Source organism: Ursus arctos, unplaced genomic scaffold (genome assembly GCF_023065955.2).
Source record: "Ursus arctos isolate Adak ecotype North America unplaced genomic scaffold, UrsArc2.0 scaffold_2, whole genome shotgun sequence".
Lineage (NCBI taxonomy): Eukaryota > Metazoa > Chordata > Mammalia > Carnivora > Ursidae > Ursus > Ursus arctos.
Genome location: NW_026622874.1, coordinates 3,032,159 through 3,055,704, shown reverse-complemented (window position 1 = coordinate 3,055,704; position 23,546 = coordinate 3,032,159). Strand labels below are relative to the sequence as shown.

At 42.6% G+C, this 23,546-nt stretch overlaps 1 protein-coding gene across 6 annotated transcripts in view; it reads left to right on the top strand.

Annotated features, from left to right (window-relative positions):
* The window catches only part of AKT3 (AKT serine/threonine kinase 3), a 304,406-nt gene that overhangs the window by 87,336 nt on the left and 193,524 nt on the right, over positions 1 to 23,546 (top strand). Inside the window, exon 1 of one of the 6 annotated variants that reach the window (XM_048225159.2) lies at positions 18,777 to 18,873. The exons of 4 other annotated variants lie outside the window; for them this stretch is intronic. In XM_048225159.2, the coding sequence (XP_048081116.1) occupies positions 18,843 to 18,873 (31 nt within the window). In that variant the 5' untranslated portion in view covers positions 18,777 to 18,842. Of the gene's footprint in view, positions 1 to 18,776; positions 18,874 to 23,546 lie in introns of those variants that run through there. One more of the 6 variants, XM_044388011.3, reaches the window with a different exon arrangement.

Sequence of the window (23,546 nt, the reverse complement as noted above, 5' to 3'; positions counted from 1 at the left end):
CGGCAGCCGAAGCCCAGGAAGCCTGTCCCCACCGGTCCCCGCTGACCGCGCTGGAGCCGCAGGCGACGGCCCCGCCCTAGGGAGTGTGGGACGTTCGCGAAACACCACGCCCCGCAGTTAAAACCACATCTTATGCGGCCGGCCTTGCACGTTTTTTCTGTAAAGGAGTGAGCTGGCTGCGGGGCTCAGGTGCTGTAGGACGAGGGCAGAGCTGGTGCTGGAATCCTGATCGCCGTCTCTTTCGCGCGCCCGTCTGTGTTCTGACCCCTCCGCGCTGCTGGGGCCGCCGCGTCGCCGCAGCCAGCCCTCCGTGAGCTTGGGCCATGCTCGCAACGAAGGAGGCCCCTGGGGTGCACGGGGCCCTTCAGCTCTTTTGGTTTCCCCTTTGGACGGCGATGGTCTTCATTTCTCGGGCGATGGGCCTGGTCGGCCTTCCGCATGTCTTCCCGGTGTTCCTTCTCGGTGGCCCACGTGGTGCGCTGGGGCCTCCGGGCGCCCCTGGGGGCGTCTTCCCGGGCCCCTCTCGGCAAGTCTGCACAGAGAACGCACCTGACGACGTTGTGCGACGTTGTGCGTCTCGCTCCTTAGGCGCTCATCGGCCGGTGTCTCTGGATTTTCCTCCGCGAGGCGCGCGGCCCCCGCGCCCAGCACGGCGTCTGGGGAGCCCAGAGCCTGCCACTAGCCGGTCTACGGAGACCCGGGCTGGGCTGTCAAGTACTCGGCTCTGGAAACAGAAGAGCACCGCTGCGTGTGTGAGGATGTTCGCATGAATGAGATGCTTCCCAGGTGTAGCGCCAACATTTCCTCCAGAAGACACGTTCCAAGTACTTCGGACCTTAAACACGCGCTTGACCGAGACCCCTGCCCTCGCACTTTCAGACCCTCGAACTTAAACACTTTGCTGAGAAGATGTATAAAGATGAAGTGCTGGGGTTTCCAGAGGCTGCAGTAAAAAGAATGACTAATTATATGGCCTTGTATCCACTATTTGAGATAAAGAGCAAAGATGGAGCCCAAAGCAGCTCTCCGATGAAGATTAAGCTGGAGGCGTATTTAGTGTGAGAGCCACAGGGCTTGCTGCTTGAACTGCAGAATTAAGCGGACTTTTCCAGGTGTGGTTCAGACCCTGCAAGTGAGACGTGCCGTAGAGCGTGGGTCTGTCTCTGCAAAGGGCCAGATACTAAGCTATGTTTGTAGGCCCTGTGGTTTTCTTCACAACTCCAGCCACTCAACTCTGTGACTGTAGTGCAAGAAAGCAGCCCTAGATGATCTGTGAAGTAATGGGTGGGGCTGTGTTCCAATAACACTTTATTGAGAGAAACAGGCTGCAGGCCTTGTGTAGTTAGTTTGCTGGTCCCTCACATGTAGGGACAAAGGCAAATTTGCATTTTCTGCAGCAGACTAGCTTCAAAAGGGAGAAAAAGGACTGGACAGAATTCTGCATGCCAAGGTTTCTCCCCCCACATCTCTCCACCAGAAAAATGACTCCATCTCACCTGAATAGCGTGAGTAAAGGGAGAGAGAGAAATCTGGGATTATGCTCATGAATCCCCCCCTTATAAGAAGTGGGGGGAAAATTTTCCTCTGACCTCCACTGCCCTTCCAGTAGACACAGAAGAAGCTGTTGGGTACAAAGTGTTAATTCATACTGAAGATTCCAACTTTGAGAGTCTTGGTGTTTCAGAGTTCGTTTTGGCGTAGATTCTCATGGTCTATTTCTGGTTAGAGTAAAACCATGTCAGTGAACTCGCAGGATGACGCTTATCTTCCTGCCATGTGTGTTGAATGAGGGCATGCTTAACATAGCTCCCTCCACTATGTTGATTGAATCGTGTTTATTGAGTGCCTACAAAGGGCCAGGCATTTTCATAGACGCTGGGGATACAGCAGTAAATGAGAGTGACATGATTCCTGCCTCCCAAGAGCTTGTGTCGTATAACAGGAAGGGATCCGAGAAGAGACGATGATCTCTTATTCACACCCTGAAGGATAAGCTGGAGGTGGCCAGTCAACAGGGGTTGGGAAGAAGAGTGTCCAGTAGGACTTACGGCACAGGCCGAAGGAGGACACTGGCGCTTTCCGTGCCAGAGCACTGTTGCCTGCCGCGGGGGGTGCAGGAATGTGGGGACAGATGAGGCTGGAAAGAGAAGGGAATCCCGTGTCGGAGGCAGGCTATAAAGGTTAGATTTTGTCAGAAGATCTCTGAGAAGTGGACAGAGGGCTTTAGGCTGTAGACGATGGGAAGGGTTTGCATACTTGAATACTCTAAGTCTGGAAGGGAAGGTCCAACAATTGAAGCCTTGTAGCTGAGCCGTCCAGCCCAGGAGCTGGGGGCTGTTCAGCACTTGAGATGTGGCCGGTGTGGCTGAGGAACTAGATTTGAAATTTTATTGACCTTTAATTAAAAACAAGCTGTATAAAATCTTTTCCCTTCAGCTTTATTGTTTTGGTAGGATTACATTTCTTACTTAAGCTGTTGAAAATGTAACATCTAAATTGAGACGTACCGTAGGTGTGAAATACATGCTGGATTTTGAATTCATGCTTTGGAAAAAACAGAACGTAAAATATTTCAATTCCTTTTATTGATTATTTATTGAAATGCTAATGTCCTGGGTATATTTGGTTAAGTAAAGATATATTATTTAAAATAATGTCACCTGGCTGTTTCTGCATTTTTAAAGGTGGCTCTGAGAAAATATAAAGTTACACGTGAGGATTGTGTTATGTATCTGTTGGGCTGCCCTGGCCAGGGATCAGTTAGGAGGCTTTTGTAGGACTGCAGGTGAGCCATTGTCGTGATCTGAGTTAGGGTTGTGGCACTAGGGTCGGAGGCAGAAATTTGAGAGCTATCCAGGAAGTAAAACAGGCAGAATGTGGCATCGATGAGATTAGTTGTAAGTAAGAAAAAGGGAGCCTCTAAGTACTAAAATATAAGGCAATGTGGACTAGTAGCTGAATGGCAAGTTAAGCAGACAACAACGCGTGTTGTTTTTCATTGACAGTTGAACTAAAATGATGTAGTTGAAACTATTTTTTCTGCTTCTACTGTTGGATTTTTTTTAAGGGATTTTTAATATTTGCCATGAAGTAGGTACTAGCTCGGAGTTGGTTCTTTAGAGTTATGCACTTCTGCATTTCTTAGATTGTAGCCGAAGACTGGTTTACCATCTTTATATTTGTCATTTGTCTCCCTTGATCAGTTACAAGTGGGGACTGGGACACAGGTTTGTTTGTTTTTTTTTTTTAATGTAGTTTTGAGTATACAATTCTCTAAACGCCCTCCAATTTGATATGTTAATTGAAATTTATTTACACTTTTTCTTTAAGATTAAGTTTATTCCCATTAGAAGAAGCAGCACTTTATTTACATGTGAAGGTTTACTAGGGCCCCTCAAATTTGAAGTTGAAGCTCTAAAAAGTATCTGATGGATGTTAGGCGCTTAATACTTTTTCCTATTGTCCCCCTAAGAAATAGGATGCATTTCTAGCTTCATTTTCCAGTCTCTTAAGCTTATGAAAGTAGTCGAGACAGTTTGTTGACCCCAAAGAGACCTTTTAGTCTCTGGCTTGTTAGACAACAGGGTCTGACTCTTCATTGGCATTCAGATCACAGGCAGCCACTGGGCTCAGTGCAAAGCCAAGCACAGCTTTAGGATTTAAACAAAGCCACTCTGGCAAAGGAACCCAGTTGTCAGGGTAGCTGGCTGTATTGTAAAGAACTGTTGCATAATGGGGAGACCAAGTAGAACTAGTAGGATGCAAATGTGAAAAAAATGGTGGAGCTAACCTGCAAAAACAAACATTTCTTTTTTGGTGAAGAGTCTATTCTTCGTTGCTTTCTGCTGTTTAACTTCTCTGGGCTGCAGATGGAGTTGATGCAGTTTGGGCGTGTTTATCTTCATCTCTGGTCCTAACACTACTCTGTGTTATTTTAAAATGAACAGCTAATTTGTGCGAAGGGACCAAAGTACTTCAGTGTTTTGGAATCTTCTCGTAATTTACAAGTGTGTCCTACTTTAGCCTAGATCAGTGTTTCTGTGTGACTTTGATTCCCAGATTTGGACGAGGAATCATTTTGACCCTTGATTTCATTTCTTTTGATTCATAGGAAAGTCTTACTCTCATTACTGACACCCAGTAACTTGCCCTAGTGGGCACAGTCGTTCTCCTAGTTAGTGTGGAATCTCTGTGGGCTCAAGAGGAAAGTGTGGAAGCCCTGAGAACAGGAGTTCAACTTTATCGTGTACGGTCTCATTAAGGAAATATACCCTTTCCTGTATCTCTCTCTCGCTCCCTTCATCCCTGTCTTGAGCGCCCACTTTTTTCTCTTGCCTTCTACTTCTTTCTTCTGTTTTGTTTTTCTCTACTTCTCATCTTCCTTAGCAGATACAGTGTAATCCATACTTGGGCAAGTGCTGTGGGAGGGAAAGAGGCACGACAATAATGGTACAGGAGGAGCTCTCCACCTAGAGTTGGGGTCAGGGAATAACGAAGAGAGCTACGCTTTTCTAAGCAGTAACTACTTGCCAAGCCCTGTGTCCCGCACCTTGCATGACCAGTGTCCTTGAATGTTCCAGCAGTCTCATGTGGTGAGCACTGTTCTAGCCTCATCTTGCAGGAGGGTATGCGGAGGCACAGAGGAAGAAAGTGACTTGTCCAAGCTCATCTGGCTTGTGCACAGCAGAGTCAAGAAAAGCGTCCTGGAGTCCATGAAGAGGGAAGAGCCCAGACTGAAGGAAGAGGAAGAGTGACTTGTTATGGTGTGAAGGAAAGCAGGTTAGAGGAAGGGGCCCAGCCAGCGTGTGTGTGACAGGATGGAATCCAGACCTTTCTGGAAGGGAAAGGGATGTGTAGGGCTGGGGAGATTGTCTGAGGAAGGGACAGGTGAGAGATGGTGCCGGAGAGACAACTGCTCAGTGTTCACATCGTATCTTACAAATGCCCTTGAAGGGTGCCATCGATCACGTGGTCCGCAGATGTCTGTACGTGGCCGTGAAGTGCCGGTCCCACGGGCACTGTTCTTTGGGAAGATGGAACGAAAGTAGCAGAATGTGGTGAGTGCCAGTCTGAGTGGAATCAGGTGGATTTTGAGGCCTTCTAAAGGAGGCAAATCTTGAGCAGAGTCTTCGTACTTCTTTGTTTTGTTCTAAGCTGGTATATGCCTTGATGATCTCAATTTGGCGTCAGCCTTCCACTTCTTTCTCTTAGCTCTGAGCACTTTCCAAGGGTCCTAATTTCTTTAAGATTGTCCTGTTACTGTATTCATCATGCTTGTTTTCTTTGCCTTTGAAGTTCTCGGCCAGTGTTTTCTTGCCCCTCATGCTTTGACCTGGAGAGCCATCCCCTCCCCTTCCTCGTTCCTGCATTCCATTTTCTTCCGGGGCTGTGCTTCCTTCAGCCTCCTCTAGTGCCTTTCTTTGCTGGTGGATTTTTGTTAGCATTGGGCACCAAGTGCGAAGATTGGAGGCCTTTTGCTTTTTCCTTGACCTCAGTTCTCAGGGACTTGGGTGTTGGCCATGACAGCCGATGATGATTGGTGATTGTCATTTCTCACGCTGGTTGATCGCTCACTACAGTGGGTGCGGGGCACTGTGCTGCTTGCTTTATGTAGACGATAGAATGTAAGCCTGTGACGCCTTTATGGGGTGGGCATTGTTGTATTATTATCCAATTCTGTGGTGCAAGATATCTCTTCAGAGGGGTTAACTTTATCTGGGTTACACCAATAGTGGGTTGGAGAGTCAGGATTTGAACCCAGTTGTGTTGAGTACACAGCACACACTTTTCACCCTCATCAAGACTTCTCTCTGGTACCTACATTTTCATATGTTTACAGATTTGTATATTTTAAAATAAACAAATATGTGTCAGATAGTTTAGACTAAATATAACCCAAACTAAATGTATCCCCCTCTAAATTACCTATCCCTACACTTAATATTTACATAGGACATATTTTTGTGTTTAGCATTAGCAAAAAGAAATAATTCACTTTTTACTAATATTTGAATCACTGGGTAGGGTGCCTGGGTGGCTCAGTAGGTTGGGTGTCCAACTCTTGATTTCGGCTCAGGTCATGGTCTTGGGGTCGTGGGATCGAGCCCCACGTTGGGCTTCCCAGTCAGCACAGAGTCTGCTTAAGATTCTGTCTCTCACTCTGCCCCTACCCCCCATACTCTCTCTTTCTCTCTCTCTAAAACAAATAAATTAAAAAAAAATATTTGACTTATCTTCAACCTCAGATTCATTCTGTCATTCTACTTGCTTTTCCACGGCACCATCTCAGACACTGTTATTTCCTTCTTCATCTTCCCAGTACTTCTAGAATTGGACCCTTTAATTGGATTTAGATTTCGTTTTCTACGCATAGTTGTGACAAACGTGCGTCTACTTCTCCGGCTCAGTCTACTTAAAAAGGAAGGGAGTAGCTGGGAAAACTAGTAATAAGGACAACAGTGACGATGATGACTTAGCCACTCAGATGCTGAAGTCTGTTGCTGGGTCTGGCGCAGTAATCTCTAATGAGGAGGAAAAATGGGGGAAAACGTTATGAGGAGAAATAGAACAAAATATTTTTTCTGACTGTAGACTAATACTACTAATTATTTTCAGTATGAGTAGCTTGCTGTTCAAGTTTCAAATATCTTACTAAGTGATACCTTAACAAATACTTTAAAATAATGTAATACTGTGACCTACTTTTCCTTTTTACATTTTTTTTCCTTTTTGTGGCTTACATTTTTTTGAACAGTCACAGTTCTAGCTCTTCAGTTGATTTGTGAGCTTGAGTTATGCACTCATTCCCTCCTCACACTCACTCGTTCATGAGTTCTTTATTGGTCAGTACTTACCGTTCACTGGAAATGCTGGGTGGGCACAGGGGACAGACTGACACGCAGGGCTGTGGACTTGACAGCGTGTCCATTCCTGGTTTGAGGGTTAGGACGTCAGCCCTCCCCAGTTTTTCCTATTGAGAAGCCCTGCTACGTGTGACTTTTATGTTTTTTGTATTCACGTTTGGAAATCCTGATTTTTGTTTTTAAGGATTTTATTTATTTATTTGAGAGAGTGAGAGTGAGCGAGAGGGGGAGCGGCAGAGGGAGAAGCAGGCTCCCCACTGAGCAGAGAGCCTGACGTGGGACTCGATTCCAGGACCCCGGGATCATGCATCACCAACTGAGCCGCCCAGGTGCCCGGAAATCCTGATTTTAGAAGGATGTTTATAGTTCTGTATGTAGGTGATGATTCGGTTACTCCGTACTTTTTGTGATGGTTAGTCTTTACTTCTTGGCATTCTGAAATTTCCTTCTTTTCTCTCAGTGTTGCATTTGTGCGCTCTGTCCATACTGCGCGGTTAGCACTATGGCCGTCCTCAGTCGTGCCTTTTAACTGTTGTGTAGTATTCTGTTTGAATAAATGGCTCTGCGTTTTACTTAGTCTTTAACTGACGGACTTTAGAGTACTTCCCCTGACTCACTTCCATTTTTCAATACTACAGTAATTTGGGTCTCTTCTGAGTCAAAACTATGAACAGCTTTTGAAAAAGCACTATCTCTTGTCTCATTAATGTAGCTTTAAAATAAAAGTTTGAGTTTTGCTTTAGTATTTTTGGTTAGGGTGTTTTACAGAAGGTTCCAGTTAAATTAGTTGAAGTTGACCCTCATCTCTCCTCTTTCTATACTTCAGAGTGAAAGCCCTGAAACGTTGGTCACTTAGGGTGTGTGAGCTGGCATAGCTCAGTACTGAACAGGTAAAAGGAAACAAAGTGTAGGAAAGCAGCTAATTATAGTAATTGCAGCTGGTTTCAAAGTACTTCTAACAGTTTGTGCATAATGCTTACTTGAAAGCATCAAATGGGTGCGAGTTGTGAAATAGAACACCTGTTTGTTGTTGAGCATGTGTTTATGCAGATGATTGTTGTTGTCAAAGCACCTTGATGTAGAGTCGTCCTGTTTACATTTACGTTCTCCCCAAAGGATTAACAGTGTTCTCTCAATACATTTGCAGTCTATTCTCCTCTCAAAGGCTGCTGTTTGGAGGGTGGTGTGAAAGAGGCAACAAGTGCTTGCTAATCACTTGAATATACATAATTAGCTACAGTCTGGTGCACTGGATTCTTTGTCAAGCCATAACAATGCTGATTGGCAAGAGCACATAACAATAGTGTTACCATCTAGCTTTGAGGGTACTTGTTTGTTCATTGGTATTTATGATTTTCCTGAACTTGAGTTTTTATTTTTCAGTACACAGGCTCGTCTTGTTCTTTTGAAAGGAACCACTGTCAGTTATACAACAGTTCTTTAAAGTTACCCCAGAGGGGTAGTGTTGCAAATTTGTAGACCAACTAGAGTTTGGGGTCATTATTTAAGAACGTATTTGACAGATGGAGTAATTTCAGAGATTGAGAAGTACTTAAGCTTATTGGATGGCTAAACTCAATCCACACTGGAGCGTGTTTAGGCCAATTAGGAAAAAGGCAAGTTGAAGACGAACCGATCTTCCCTGTAAGCAGAGAAACGGAATACGTTCTCTCATCTTCTAATGTTCTAGCATCCCATTGTTGTAGGCATAGTTAGACCTCTGACTTTGTGTCTTGAACTACGGGCGCAGACACGGGTCTCCGGCCTTGCAGATGGACTTCCGTGGAAGCTGTTAGTCCGTGGTAACAGTTTTCCTTTCCTGCTCCCTGCCACACTCAACGCCACGCAGGCTTCCCTGCCTGATCTCTGTAAAGTAGTGGACAGGTGCTCACTCACTAACCTAGCGTTCTAGAGGTCTGATGGAGGCTTTCCTCCCTGCACAGAATATTCTGGTAGTGCCATCAGACTTCAGAGATTTTGATTTAGAAGTATTAAAAAAGGAGATGCTTTTTAAATAGATTAGAAAGGAAGCTTGTTAACTTTATGTCCCCAGGAGATCATAGTTTGTTGACCTGCATGGGACTCCTACAGGTGGTTGGCAGTCCCGTCTATACAACCCAAGTGCAGCATTTCCCAAAGTGTGACAGTTGAAGATTATTTTAGGTGATGCCCAATAATAAATATTAAATATTTATTTTTATATAGTAGAACGCGACTAGTCTATCCTGGTGTGGAAATCCACAGTCTAGCCCCACATGAGAACAGAGACCGTTTACTCAGAGTTAGCATAGCGTAGGAAGTCAGCCACCTTAGCTTACCTGGGACTCAATGGCAGGTCGAAGAGTAGGACAGCTTCATAGTAAGAACAGGGAAGGCTTCAGGTGAGCCCTGGTGGGCGGTTGTTGGCGTGGGGAGGTGGGCATCTTCCGTGATTGGTTGGGGAGGATATTTAGCTTTTTCTGGTTGGTGGCAGCTGGATGCAGGGGCAGAGATTTGGGAATTGGCCAAGTCTTGACTGTTCTGAGCAGATTGCTGCAGACCTCGTGATTTCGTCTCCCCGGGCTGGTGGTAGAGGTTGGGGGACAGAGTCCTGTTGTCACATGCAATGTGGCCATTGTCCTTCCTCATAGTCAGCCTCCTGGTAGGTAGTATTGTTAAGGTGAAGCTAAATCTGTTTAGGAAGAACATGTGTACGTACACAACAAAGCATATGAAATAGATCACAGACATGTGTGAAGGTGGTGAATGAAGTTGGAGAAGAAAACCGAAAATTTGAAAACTATAATTATGTGTCAGGCTTGTCTCTAGATGTTTTCTGTATTTTATTTCATTTCATCCTCTTAATCGCTCCACAGGCGGAGTGTTACACTCTTGAAATGATATAGAAGGATCCTGAACTATGATGTAAGATGTGAAGTAAGTGGTCCAGGGTTGCACAGAGAGCAAACAGGGGCAGAAATTATAACCCAGAGCTTTCGGACTTGAAAGACTCGGAAACGAGGGGTGAACCCCGGGTTTATACACGTGATCCTTCCTTGAGCTGAGATTCTGGAGCAGGTTTCAGCGTCCACTTCTGCTGCCGTCTTCTTTCTCTTTTTCCTCACAGAACACTCTTCTTGCCTGAAAGGGGGGCGGTAAATAATAATTTCTCTATCCCGACTTTTAAACACCTGTGGCTGCGAGTCTCCAAGTCTGTGGCTACCTGCTTCCTTGCTGGAGGCCGGCGTGGACGCCGCTCGGGGGAAGCTTCGGCTCACGGTTGTCACCACTCTCTCCTGACGTAGATCATTCGAGAAGGGTCCCGTGGCTCTTCTTTCCCTCTTCTCGTGCCCCTCTGTTCTTGCTGCTGTAGCAGAGCAAATGTTCTCTACATTCTTGGAGACCGTTCTCTGTGGCTTTGATCGTTGGTGATCCCGTCACGCCGTTGAACTTAAAGGTGTGGGCGGCCTGGAGCGCTGTGTCCAGTCAGTGGGCGGTGCGCTGCTCTGCTCTTGCTCGGGCTTGTGCTGCGCTGCTGTTGGCGCCCAGCTGGCGGCACACAGGTGGTGGCCTTACATACAAAATAACCCAAGGACGCTTCTGAGACGTAAGTAGGTAATGACATTAGGACGGAGTCCGTAGAGAGGGAGGCACTGAAAATCGAGACAAGGTGAAAACAAATGGTTTCATTCTGCTATTTAAAATGACCCATTCAGGGCCGCCTGGGTGGCTCCGTTGGTGAAGCGTCTGCCTTCGGCTCAGGTCATGATCTCAGGGTCATGGATCGAGCCCCACGTCCTGCTCCCTGCTCAGTGGGGAGCTGCTTCTCCCTCTGCTGCTCCCCCTGCTTGTGCTCTCTCTTGCTCTCTCAAATAAAGAAATAAAATCTTTAAAAAATTATAATCTTTACTATCCCCAAAGTTAAGTTAATTATATTTTGTGTTTCTTTCATCTTTTATCTATACACATATTTGTATGTACTTGAAATCCAACATTTGGCATTTTATATCCTTTTTTCTTTTAACACTATAAACATTTTCCCATGTTGTTAAGGGCTTTTCATAAGCATTTTATATCATAATGTAATAGTTGTCCTTAATCATTACATAGTTAAGATCATTCCTGTATTTTTTTTTTAGATAGAATTTTACAAGTGGAATTACTGGCTCAAAGATAAAGTTATTTTTATGGCTCTTTGTAATGTATAAAGTGCTTGATCTGGAAAGGTACTGGTTTGTATTCCTGCCATATTCTGACATGTAAGCTCAACGCAGTTGCTGTTCTTTTCCCTTGTTCTTTGGGTTCCATCCCTTTTCATCTTCTCCGAGACCTCTCAATTCTGTCATCCCTCTTTCACATCACAGAACGACCCCCTTCCGTCCTCGTCCTCACGATCATGTACCTTCCATCTGAAAAAGAAAGGCCCTCCCTTGACACCTGCCACCCATTCCAGCTCCCACCTCTATTTCTGCTTCCCCTTTTAATGCGGTTTCTTGAATACTTTGTATTGCCAGCCTGGGCTCTCGCCTCGTGGTTACCGTTCTACTTTGTAGACCACTTCAGGCTACTTAAATTTCTTACTACTTCCCTGAAAAGGCTCTTGTCAGAATCACGAATGATGTCTGTGTTTCCCAATCTATTGGACATTTTTTTTGGCTCCTCTTCTACTTTTTTTTTTTTAAAGATTTTATTTATTTATTTAACAGAGACAGCCAGCGAGAGAGGGAACACAAGCAGGGGGAGTGGGAGAGGAAGAAGCAGGCTCCCAGCAGAGGAGCCTGATGTGGGGCTCGATCCCAGAACGCTGGGATCACGCCCTGAGCGGAAGGCAGATGCTTAACGACTGCGCCACCCAGGCGCCCCTCCTCTTCTACTTCTTAATGTCATTCAGCACAGTCAGCAACTGATCCTTCTTAAAACACTTTCTCATCTTTGCTTCTTCTAACTCATTGGCCATTCCCTTTTTCATTGGCTTTTGAAACTCTGCCCGAGGCCTGGATGATCAGAAGGCCTTGTGCCTCCACCTGAGGCTCTTTCTGTAAAGAAGCCTGGACTTCTTAGGTGCTTTTCTCCCTAAGAACTCGCTTCCTTTCCCAGGAAGTCTGGCATTTGACTCCTGCCTTAAAGTCTGTGGATTATAAATGGGTTTGTAACTTTAAGGATAATGTGCTTTAAACTCATTAATCTTAGAAAGATCTAAGATTTTGTTGTCTGAGGTTTTCTTTGACACCTTGAAGAACTGACAACATATGACCAGAATAGTTTTTCTGAAAGAACATCGTGATTGCCTGTCTAGTCCTCACTGTTCTTGTCAAGTTTTAGGTAAAACAAGTTTCATAATTCAAATTCACAACGGCTCCTGGGCTGCATTAGGAAGCTAAAAGTTTTCAAAAACCCTTTAAATTTTTTACCTGAAATAATTAAAATATGTAATTGGCATAGTATCAAATGCTGGCTTTCCAAATATCTTGCTCACAATGCACCGATGAGACAAAACTGAGTTTATTACTTACTGCCGTGCGGGACACGTGCTGGCTAGAGCCTTAGTGTGTCTTGGAAGGAAGAAGGCAAGGTTGGTATGTATTGAGGAGCAACGTTTGGTTTAAGGTAGGTTCGTACAGTGTGTGTGTGTGTGTGTGTGTGTGTGTGTGTGTACAACACATCGTACAGCGGTAAAGAATTGAAAAAAAACCTGAGAGACCAAACACTTGATACTTTCCATGGAGTAGTGGATGAGTGTTTCACAATAGGCCGTAATGAGCAGTCCGACCCTGTGCCTGGGCCAAGGTCTCCTGGAACAGTGAAGCACACCCTGTTAATGGGCACAGTCAGTTGTCTAGGGAGTAGATAGTTCCAGTCTTCAGTATCTCTTAGGCTTTACTAATGTCATAGGATTACAACATTTTGCTTTAAGCTTTTGTATTGATGATTTAGTTTAGAGAAATGTAGCTGAGTGCCCCAAGGTCGATTCTTATAAAATGTCAACATTTTATAAGTATCCATCAAATAAGTATGATAATGCTCTTATTTTTATTATTATTATTTTAACTCAGGTCAGGTTTAGATCTAAATATTTAATTTTAGAGTTGATGTTGATAGAATATTTATGATGCTTCATTTTCTTGGGTCTTTTTTTTTTTTTTTTTAACTAGAAATACTTTGAAATGTGAGGGTCGAGGTTCCTTTCCTATAGACCAAGAGGATGTGAAACTTGGTGTCGTGAGTCCTAACCCCTAAGGTATTGTTTCAAGAAGACTAGAGTTTTCAACTGTGCATGTTTCAAACTATAAATTGCAAATAAGGGCGAATCCTTACAATAATAAACCTTTGATATTGTAGGCTGATTTATGAAGACTGACTCCAGGATGAAATGTTGTCCGTAGTCTGCCCTTTACTTTTCCTTCCATAACAGATGTCCGGTTGAGCTGCCTTGTCCTGTGTTTGACCGTGGTGTGTGTTCAGTCTCAGTGTGTATCCTATAGGTTGGGCTCCTTTTAAATGTTAATGTGTTCACATTCACCAGAAACACTTATACTTGTGTGAATTGCACATTTTCTGTCCTAACCTGAGTGTGGAAGGAATCTGTTGAAGGACTGAGTGGGGCCCACGGCGGGAGCAGGTTTTACCTTGGTGCTGACATCTCTCCCCTCGGCTCAGGCAGGGAGCGCTGGCGGGGTCACCGGTGCACCTGCTTAGAGAGGATGGGATTGGCAGAAGTTTATCTGCCTTATTTCGATTTGGTATGGATAGATTTGTTGAAGGATGCCAGGTGTTTGGGTAAAATGAATTCCTTTTTGCGCTCTGTCCCCAGCTCTACCAAATCACCTGCTTTTTCATGAAGATGCTTTGGTTTTTAAGGGCAGCACAAACCATAAAAGAAGACACATTTGACACTGAATTTGTGCATTCTGACCCATTTAGAATTTTGTATCTTACACCCTTGGTCCATTTTTTTTTTCTTAATGTTGTTTTGACCACTCTCATATGGCCATGGGACTGAGCACTTGTCCGTAAAGAACTTTCTCTTGTGTTGAGAGAGTATTGGTTGACAAGTTGAGTAACTATGAAGTTTTTCATGAAAATTGTTGTGTTATTTTGAGAAATTACTGTTACGAGTTATCATAAAAGTCAAGCTTAGATATTGGTCAAAGACCATATTAAATATTTACTATGTTCTTAGGTTTAGATTCTCTCTGTTAGTTGAGTTCACCTTATATGTTAAAATAGGTTTTTTTTTACATCTGGAAGGTAGGTCAAATGGTACTGACCCTGCTTTTTTCGGTAGATTTTAAAAAATCTGACTTTATCCAGGGAATTTTTCTAGATGTTATCACTGGGATTCACTTAAGTGTCCTTGAACACAAAACTAATCAGTCTTGTTCTTTTATTATCTACTTTTCATAAATGATTAAAGTGGATATGGTCTTCACACGGGGGAGAAGGTTATCTCACGGCTGGAACCCTAGATGGATCAAACTTCAGATCTGTTATAGCGCTCAGTAGCAGAGTCATCAGACATTGGCACCCACCAGCATAATGACACATTAATGTTGGAGGCGTTAAATTCCAAATCTGCCCTGTGTTAGGCCTTTATGAGCAGTAGTAACCTTTTAAAAAAGGCAGTAGCCTTCCGGTCTTCCACTAAGTGCTTGGTAGATGAGTCGAATGCACATAATCACACCTTTTCATTAATATACTCGAATCTCATAAGACATTACTTTTTTCACTTATTTTTCTTGGCAGTGATGTTTTGGGAGAATTACATATATTTGAGCTGTATATTGAAAGAGGCAAAGTAGCCTTTAGAAGGAAAGACACGTGTTATTCTCCTTTACTCAGTTGCCATGGAGGACGTAATTTCTGTGCTCCGTGTCCCTGCTCCCGGCCCTCGCCAGTCACTGTGCAGCGAGGATCGTTCTTGCTGGATTATACTGTTCTGATCCCTGAAGTAGAGACAGAAGAACAGCTGAGATCAGCTACCCTGCTCTCCAGCTGGGAGAGCACATGTGATTTCTCTTTCCTGCACCTTTGCAGGTAGCACTTTTCCCTCCCGGGGTACAGCAGTACCCCCTTATCCATAGTTTTGCTTTCCATGGTTTCTGATTCCCGCAGTTGTGAAGCTGGTGATCCTGCTCCTGAACTTTGTTGGAAGGTGAACAGTAGCCTCCCGCTGCAGTAGACGTCATTCGGCGCACTTCATCTGGTCCCGTAGGCATTTTCTCATCTCACGTCACATCTCACATCATTACAGGAAGGAGAGAGAGAGAGACCATGTTTGCAGAACTCTTACTGTAGTTTATTGTTACAGTTGCTCTGTTTCATTACTAGTTACTGTTTCGGTCTCTTACTGCGGCTCCGCGGCTCAGCTCGTTGTAAACTGAACTTTCTCAGAGTAGGGCAAGGACATCGGATGTAGAGGGTTCAGTACCTCCGAGGGTCAAGTCTTCACATGTACACCCCCGGCGACGGGGACTTGCGGACTTGGCGCACTCTGGTCGGGTGCTGAGTCCTTCAAGGTTGGCTCCACTGTCAACACTGCCCCGTTTCCCCTGTGCCCCGGGGAAAGTAAATTCTCCTTGCTGGCACTGCGCCAGCCCCTTGTCAGGACTTTCCTTATGTGATTGTGATGATCATGGTTTTGTTCCTTGTGTACCTGCTTTCCCCGTCCATATACGAGGGCAGTTTAGGACAGTAGTTGCCTTTTCTTTATTTTTCTCCCTCCATCACCTTGTCAGTTTTCATCAACCAGTGATTTGATGAATGAAGGATGGATTTTAATTTAAAATGTAAAGATCTGTCATCTCCCAGTAGAAATTTTGCACTTAAGTTAATATTTTTTGAAGGGTGAGCTCTAAAATCCACGCGTTGTATCTTTATTTATTTTTTAAAGATTTATTTATTTGAGGGGGGAGGGGCAAAGGGAGAAGGAGAGAGGGGATCTCAAGTAGACCCCCTGTTGAGCGCAGAGCCCGAGGTGGGGCTTGATCTCATAACCATGAAATCATTACCTGAGCAGAAACCAAGAGTAGGATGCCCAGCAGACTGAGCCACCCAGGCGCCTCTCCACCTGCTTTTGAATCCTGTGTGGTGCTTATAAAAAATGCAGTTTTTCAGATACTGGAATTAAGATTTCTAGGTTTGCTATCCTGAAAGATGGTTACGTGTGCATTAAGTATTCTGGTAATTCATATTTACACTAAAATGTAGGCCTTATTCGTTTAAATTATGATGGAAAACAGTAAGAAAATGTAGCTCAGTTTAGGATGTTTCTTAACACATAATTATGTCAAAATATAACTTTGGGATACAGTAAGTTTTATTATGTAAAAGTTTTTCCTCATTTTTATGCTTAAAAATTATGTCTTTGGAAGGAAACTAACTTCTTTATTGATACTCAGTTTTTTTTTTTTTTAAGATTTTATTTATTTATTTGACAGAGACAGCCAGCGAGAGAGGGAACACAAGCAGGGGGAGTGGGAGAGGAAGAAGCAGGCTCCCAGCTGAGGAGCCTGATGCGGGGCTCGATCCCAGAACGCTGGGATCACGCCCTGAGCCGAAGGCAGATGCCTAACGACTGCGCCACCCCGGCGCTCCTGATTCTCAGTTTTTGATCTCGATTGCTTATTTGTTCATGTAATAGTTCACCGATGTATGTGGGTTTATATAGAACTAAAAACAGAGATCTAGACGACTGATTCTGTTACTGTGTAAAGTGGAAAATAGGACAACTGAGCACTCAGTGAGGAGTAGTCTTAACCATTCTCTGATTTCTAGTGGTTTTTACCCCCCCTCAATTTTCCTTGATTTTGCCCTGCCTCGTATTGTCTCCATTATTTCTTGGGTGTATATGGACTTTTTCATTCCGGGACCTCCTGTCTCACACAGCACTGGGACAGTGGCCCAGAATAGCATTTCTTTATAATTTGAGGACTATTTATGTGTATGATTCGTTGTATCTGACTTGGGGAAAAAATGGTGTACATTTTGTAGGAAGCAATTTTCAGTGAAGGTTCTTGAGAGAGACAACTGCACTGAACTTGAACTTTGTCGTGTCATCGACTAAGAGGCCAGTGAAAATACTTTATTGCACCATGTGTCATTGCACCATTTTCCTTAGGGGCTGGTACCTGGATTGTGCTTTTATCTTGTATCTGGTTGTGAAAGGAATGGTGAAGTGGGGGCTTTGAGTGTAGGGATCAGATCCTTGAATTCAGTAACTACGTAAAGTGGGAAGTATTAACGTGACCCGGTGATAAGGAGGTGGAGGGGCAGTTAAGTCAAAGTCAGCTGGGTTCAAACTGATAAATTCTGTATTTACCTTGACTGTGACATATAGAAAAAGAAAATAGCTTTGAAAGTATGGCTTTCTTTTTTTTTTTTTAACCCCCCCCCTTTTTTGAGTAGTGACAGGCATCTATGAATAGTGATGAATTCAGGAAAACTCCTAAGCTAGACATTATCTTGACAGTTGGCAGACAGATGCTTCTGATTTGAGTGTGAGACTGAGGTATTCAGAAAGCACTTCAAAATACTCTCCTATGCCAGCCAACTTCATTTTCCGTATATCAGGATTGAGTTTTTAGCTGCTTTGCAATAATGCTTCTTGATAAAGGACCTGGTAAGAGCTGGGTCAGATGTTTGTGATTTGTTTATTTCTACTCTAACAACATCTAGTCATTTCTATAAATTGTCTTTCAGACCTTATTGCTGCTTGTAAACGGAGTATTTGAAAAAAAATAGGATACACATCAGATACACATCAATAGTTTCACTTTGAATATTTTAAGTAAAAACGTTAAATGTTAAATGAAAAGTAGCCTTGATACTTTTTAAAGAGTACCCAGATTTCTTTCATCCATTTCTGGAGAAAGATTAATTAATTACTTCTTAGACAAAGTATCTTTAGTGTATTTGTTTTTAGTTACATATTTGAGGTAGGATTTGTCATGAAATTTCTTTTTCTGAATTAGTTGGTATTTTGTTGAAAACATGAATCTTCACGTCAGTTTTCTGCATTCAGGAAGAATTTTTCCTTTTCTGGGGGGGATTGGACAGGGCATTCCCATCCAGGCTGCTCCAGTTTGAAATCTGCTTGTCTCGTTCACTGGAAAGAATGTGTTGACTCTCTATGTGTAATGTGAGGTCCTCTGACTTTATTCAAAGGCTTTGGCCTGGGAGTATGATGGTCACTGGAAAAGATGTCTTGTGATTGGGGAATGCCTTTTGTAAAACAAATTTTGGTAATTACGTTGTTTTCTCCTTAGCATTTTATTCATATGCATGAATTCAAAAGCGTGCATAGAATATATTTTAGAAATATAAAAAAATTAGATGGAACTGCTTTGATGGAATTATAAAGTAAATTTAAGTTCTTTTGCCTCATTTATATATCTTTTCCTAAAGTTTTGTATTATAGTATGTTTCTCTTATAATAACAAGTACAAATGTAAGCACACTTGCAACATGAATTCAGCAGATGTGTCAAAATGTATGCATTGTTCTTAATGTTAAACATTTTGTTCATGAGAATAACATAACACCTGCTGTGACCTTTTAAGCTGTGTAAATTTCAGTGACTGTAAAATTAAAATGTATTCATTTCCAAAATGTGTTTGGAAATTATTTGGAATATTTTATGCTTGGCTCTTTTAGAGATTTTTATAATGTAGTATGAAGAGATTCAAATCTGGTATAAAAAGGAAGCATATCATAATGTCTGTTTTTGTTTTATGTTAGAAAAAAAAGTTATTTGTAGGGTAATCTCACCTCAGATGTTCCTCATCCAGGAGCAACAGAAAGCAAGCGTTATGACGGCCTTTGATTCTTGCGTATTTTATATGGATACGTTCTTTAAGAAGGTAGGATAGGATAGGATTACAGTGAAATAATAAATTTTACAGGGTTATTAATTTCTTTTTCTCTCCATGATATAAGAGACAGAAGATATAAGAATTATAAGAGTACTACTTGATTATCCTTGGAGCCCTGTTTGCCAATGGAATGTGTTACAGCACATACTTTGAAAGGAATGGTTTGTATGCTTATTTTTTCTAAGACATATACTGTGAGCTAGGGAGATATTAAAAAAGAAAAAAAGACAAGTAGTGATTGTATTTTGATTTGTCCCCAATTGCATTAACACTCAATGTCGATTAGTAGTGTATAATTTTAAAAGATACTCGTATTTGAGGAAAGTATCTCTTTAACTGGTTCAACTCTTGTTTTAAGGCAATATTATGATATTACCAAGTCTGTTTTTTCCTCCTCACATCTTTAAGACCAACACGAGTAGGCCATGTCAGGTTGAGACCCTATTTAGGATAAAAACCTTAGAACTCTCTATAATATGGTCAAGCACATGAAGATTGCACTTACTATCTTTTAGTGATATCTGACACTTACTCATCTTTGATTTAGTACTTTTTATTAGTGAAATATGTTTTTTTGACTGTTGTGTGTGTGTGTGTGTGTGTGTGTGTGTGTGTGTTACCAAAAAGATTTTAAGTTCCTTCGTGGTAGAGACTGCTTGCCTTCCTGCCTTCTCTCCTTACCCCCTTCCTTCCTTCCTCTCTTCCTTCCTTGTGGTGAATATATATAAAATTTAGTACGTTAACCATTTTTAGTTGAACGGTTGCTTTCATTTCTTATGTGTCCCTCATAATACAAGGTAGTTAAGTAAGAATTTACTTAGACTATACAGTAGATGTTCAATATAGCAGAGATTTGCTACTTATTCACAAAATCCATTTGCACGCCCTCATTCCTCACCCCCACCCCAGGACACAGACGTGTATTTCCCAGCTGACTTGATGTTAGGTATGGCCATAAGCCCACTTTTGCCCCTGAAATATGAGCAGCATTAAGATAGGCCACTTGCAGCCATGCCTCATAACCATCTCCTGTGTGGAGTCCTCTTTCTTCTGTCCTTTCGAATGGCAGTCATGAAGCCAAGGAGGTGGCTGAGCCTCTTAGAAGGAAGGAGTCTAGGTCCCTGAATCACTCCTGGAAGAGAGCCACCCATGGATAAGGAGCATTTGTTTGACTTTACGTGAGCCCCAAATACATTTTGGTTGTGTTTACCACTGAGATCTCATGGTTTATCTCTTTCAACAGCTCACTAAACTCAACACTGCTTAGAGTGAATAATTTCATTTATTTAAAATTTAATTCTCATTTGTTAGTCATTGGAAATGGGAGTCAAGAAAAGAAAGTGGAACTGAGGAGTGAGAAGTTGAGTATGACTCGAATTGGAGGGAGGAGTCAGTGTGGAACTCAGCGAAGGGAAGAGAATGAAGACTGGGAGGAAAATTTGGGATTCTGTGTTAGGGATTTGGCAGGAACAACTCAGAACCCAGAGTTGTAGTATTAGGAGGACATCCTTGAGAGCTGGAGGAGTAGGGGGCATTGTAAAATAAGAAAATCAGCTCTGAGAGTTGGGGAGGATTTTTTTTTTTTTTTTAAGATTTTATTTATTTATTTTGAGAGAGTGAGAGCGTGTGTGCGTGAGCAGGGGGAGGGGCAGAGGGAGAGAGAGAATCCCAAGCAGACTGTACGCTCAGTGTGGAGTTGTCTGCGGGGCGTGATCTCACAGCTGTGAGATCGTGACCTGAGCCAAAATCAAAGGGTCTGACACTTAACTGACTGAGCCACACAGGTGCCCCTTGGGGAGGATTTTAAAACACTATTGGTTGTTTAAAAAAAAAAAAAATTGCCTTATTCTCTATGCTTTTGTTGTTGTTGTTGCTTATTGTAGGTTTCATTAACGAATATCTTGACAAAACATGATCTTCAGAAAATGACGTGTTTAACTGAACAGAGGAGTTGCAAGCCTACATGTCTGCATGCTGTGGCTTAGATTCATTACTTGAATTATTTCCTGAGCGAGTCATTCTCTTAGGTACATGGAAATAATTGAATTATGGCCATGTTTTATGCATATGTTAAATACAGGATATCATATTTTTACAGTGCTTAAATATAGGTGAAATTTACCTTGTGTTTCAGACATTAAAATATTAGAATATTTAAAAAGGAAAACATGCAGCAATTCATTTTACTAACATTTATTCTTTATATTTTCAGTTGATAGCTTTTAACCTTTTGTGCTTCACAACTGGATTTTATCAGCCAATAAAAAAGCAAATGGGTGAAATATTCGTGGCTTAGACAGCTTTTTAAAAAAGCTTTAAAAATGAAGAGTTAATAATATGTGTTAGTGAGAAATATACTACATGATTGACCTGATATTTCCAAGTTTTGGATCTTGTGGAAACGATAGCAAAGAGAATCCGTACAGTCCTTGGCTTAGGAATGCTCATGTCCGCAGTCTTGCCGATGGTGGCAATGGCTATAAGATGTGGGGGTTTTTAACCACTGTTCGCAGCTGCTTCAGCTGCAGATGTGCTAAGAGCTAAGAGACTCTCTGACCTGGGCCTTGGGCATCATTGCTCTGGAAACAGTGGCTACCTCTCTGTCTTCCTCTGCATAGCATGCCTCATAAAGAGAATATGGCTCTTAGGGCACCTGGGTGGCATAGTCGGTCAAACGTCTGACTTTTTTCTTCAGCTCAGGTCACAATTTCAGGGTCCTGGGATTGAGCCCCATATCGGGCTCCACACCCAGTGTGAAGTCTACTAAGGATTCTCTCTCCTTCTCCACCTGCCTGTCCCCCCTGCACTCTCTCTAAAATAAATTTTTCAAAAAAAAAAATATATATATATGGCTCTCTTTTTACCTTATACTTCTCCCATGCATGTGGACCATAGATATGTTTTATATTCAATGTCCTAGACTCATTATAATGCATCTTAAAAATAGAAGTGCTATTAAAAGTGATTTGGGTTTCCAGCTTTTCTTACAAGTATAATGTAGAATATATGCTGTATGATGTATAGGTTGACTGGAACTGCTGGACTTGAAGTCAAAAGAACTAGTCCATGGACATGTCCGTTGCCAGCACTAAATCTTGGTTTCCTAATCTGTAAAATCATCAGATCTTAGAATCTGAGTGGTAACAGTGACCTACGGAGCAATTTGGCACAAGGTTACACTCAGATTTCTTCTGTATCTTTGATACCCGGCCATCCAATGATAGGAAGGTCAATAGCTCATTCTCTTCTGTCAGGTACATACAGTTTTGAAACTCTTGAACAAAAAACATTCTTTGTGTGCCATCTACTGGAGCAGAGAATACTGATGGGGATATTAATACCTGACCTGTCTGTCTCCTGAGTTGAGGAGAGGATCACATGAAATGAGAGTGAAAACAAAGTGATGTGTTGTAAAAATATTAAGTCTCGTGATTACTACTGAGTAGTGCTTTTTCAACTAAGAGCTCTATGAAGGAGTTGACTACCATTTATATTAGTAAAATTTTTCCTATGATAAACTGAGCTTTAAATCTCTGACAAATTACCTTTGGAACCTTGCCTGTTTGTCAGATGGTCAGCAAGTGCTTCTAGTATTTTTGATACTGCCCAGTCTTTGAAAATTAAAGATCTTGACCCACAGTTTAAAAACTACTGGACAAGACTCTTCTTGGGAAGACATTTAGATTCTTAGTGTACAATTCCTGTCATAACTAAGTAAAAGACTGTGATACAAGCTGACCTTGTCTTATGGTTAATATACAAGTCACTTATATAGTAGTTCCCCACCTGCCCTTTATCCGCCACGGTGGATTATTTCTTGTTGTCAGTCTCTTACTGTGCCTGATTTATAAAGTAAACTTTATCATAGGTATGTAGGTATACTAGATGTATTAGGGGTATTAGGAAAAAGCATAATACATACAGTGTTCGGTACTATCTGCAGTTTCAGGCCCCCACTGGGGGTTTTGGAATGTATCTCCTGTGAATAAGGGGGACTACTGTATGCTTCTGCCCCACGGTTCGTGTTATTCTTGCATATAGTGCATAAAACTATTCACTGGGATAAAAACATGACCGTTTCATGTGCCTACAGTGAATGACAGATGCAGGTGACTTCTGCTTGGTTCCCTTAATAGTTCTGTCTCGTGGTCACACAAAACACAAAGCCGTTTTGGGGTCAGTTTTTTTTCCTTTTTTTTTTTTTTAACATATTCGGTGACTTATTCCGCAAGGCCTTTAATTATTAGTATTTTTTTCCAATTGTTAAAACTAATCCACTAAACTAGAAATCTGTTTCCTGAAACACACACACACGCCTGTACACACACACACTTAGCAGCATGGCTAGGTGTGTTGGAGATGCCAGTGATTTGTTGCTCTGTCCATAGCCTTTTCTGAGGGAAGGTCACCCTCACCCCCTCTTGTTTGTGGGGTAGACACCCCTGTCCAAGTCAGGTTGATAAGTGGGCATCTGACCCAAGAGCTTCTTCAAGGGATCGGAGAGGCCAGAGACTGAAGCAGCGGAGAGACGGAGAGGTGAAGCCCGAGCTCGTTCGAGTGGCCATGAGGGGCTGCCGGCAGGAGATACATTCCTGTGAGCAAGCTGAGGAGCTCGCCGGTAGAGAGAACACGGCAAATGCAGCATTTTGGGGGAAGGAGGAGGGAATAGGAGAGAGAGAGAGGGAGAAGAGAGACCAGAGACAGAGACCCAGACCAGACGGTGCGCAGTCCCGGAACAAGAAGAAGAGAAGTGATGCTGGCGATTTTCCAGATGTAATTTGCCGAAGTTCTGCCTGCATAGCTCTTTCCTTTGGATGAGGTTCTTGTACTCTTC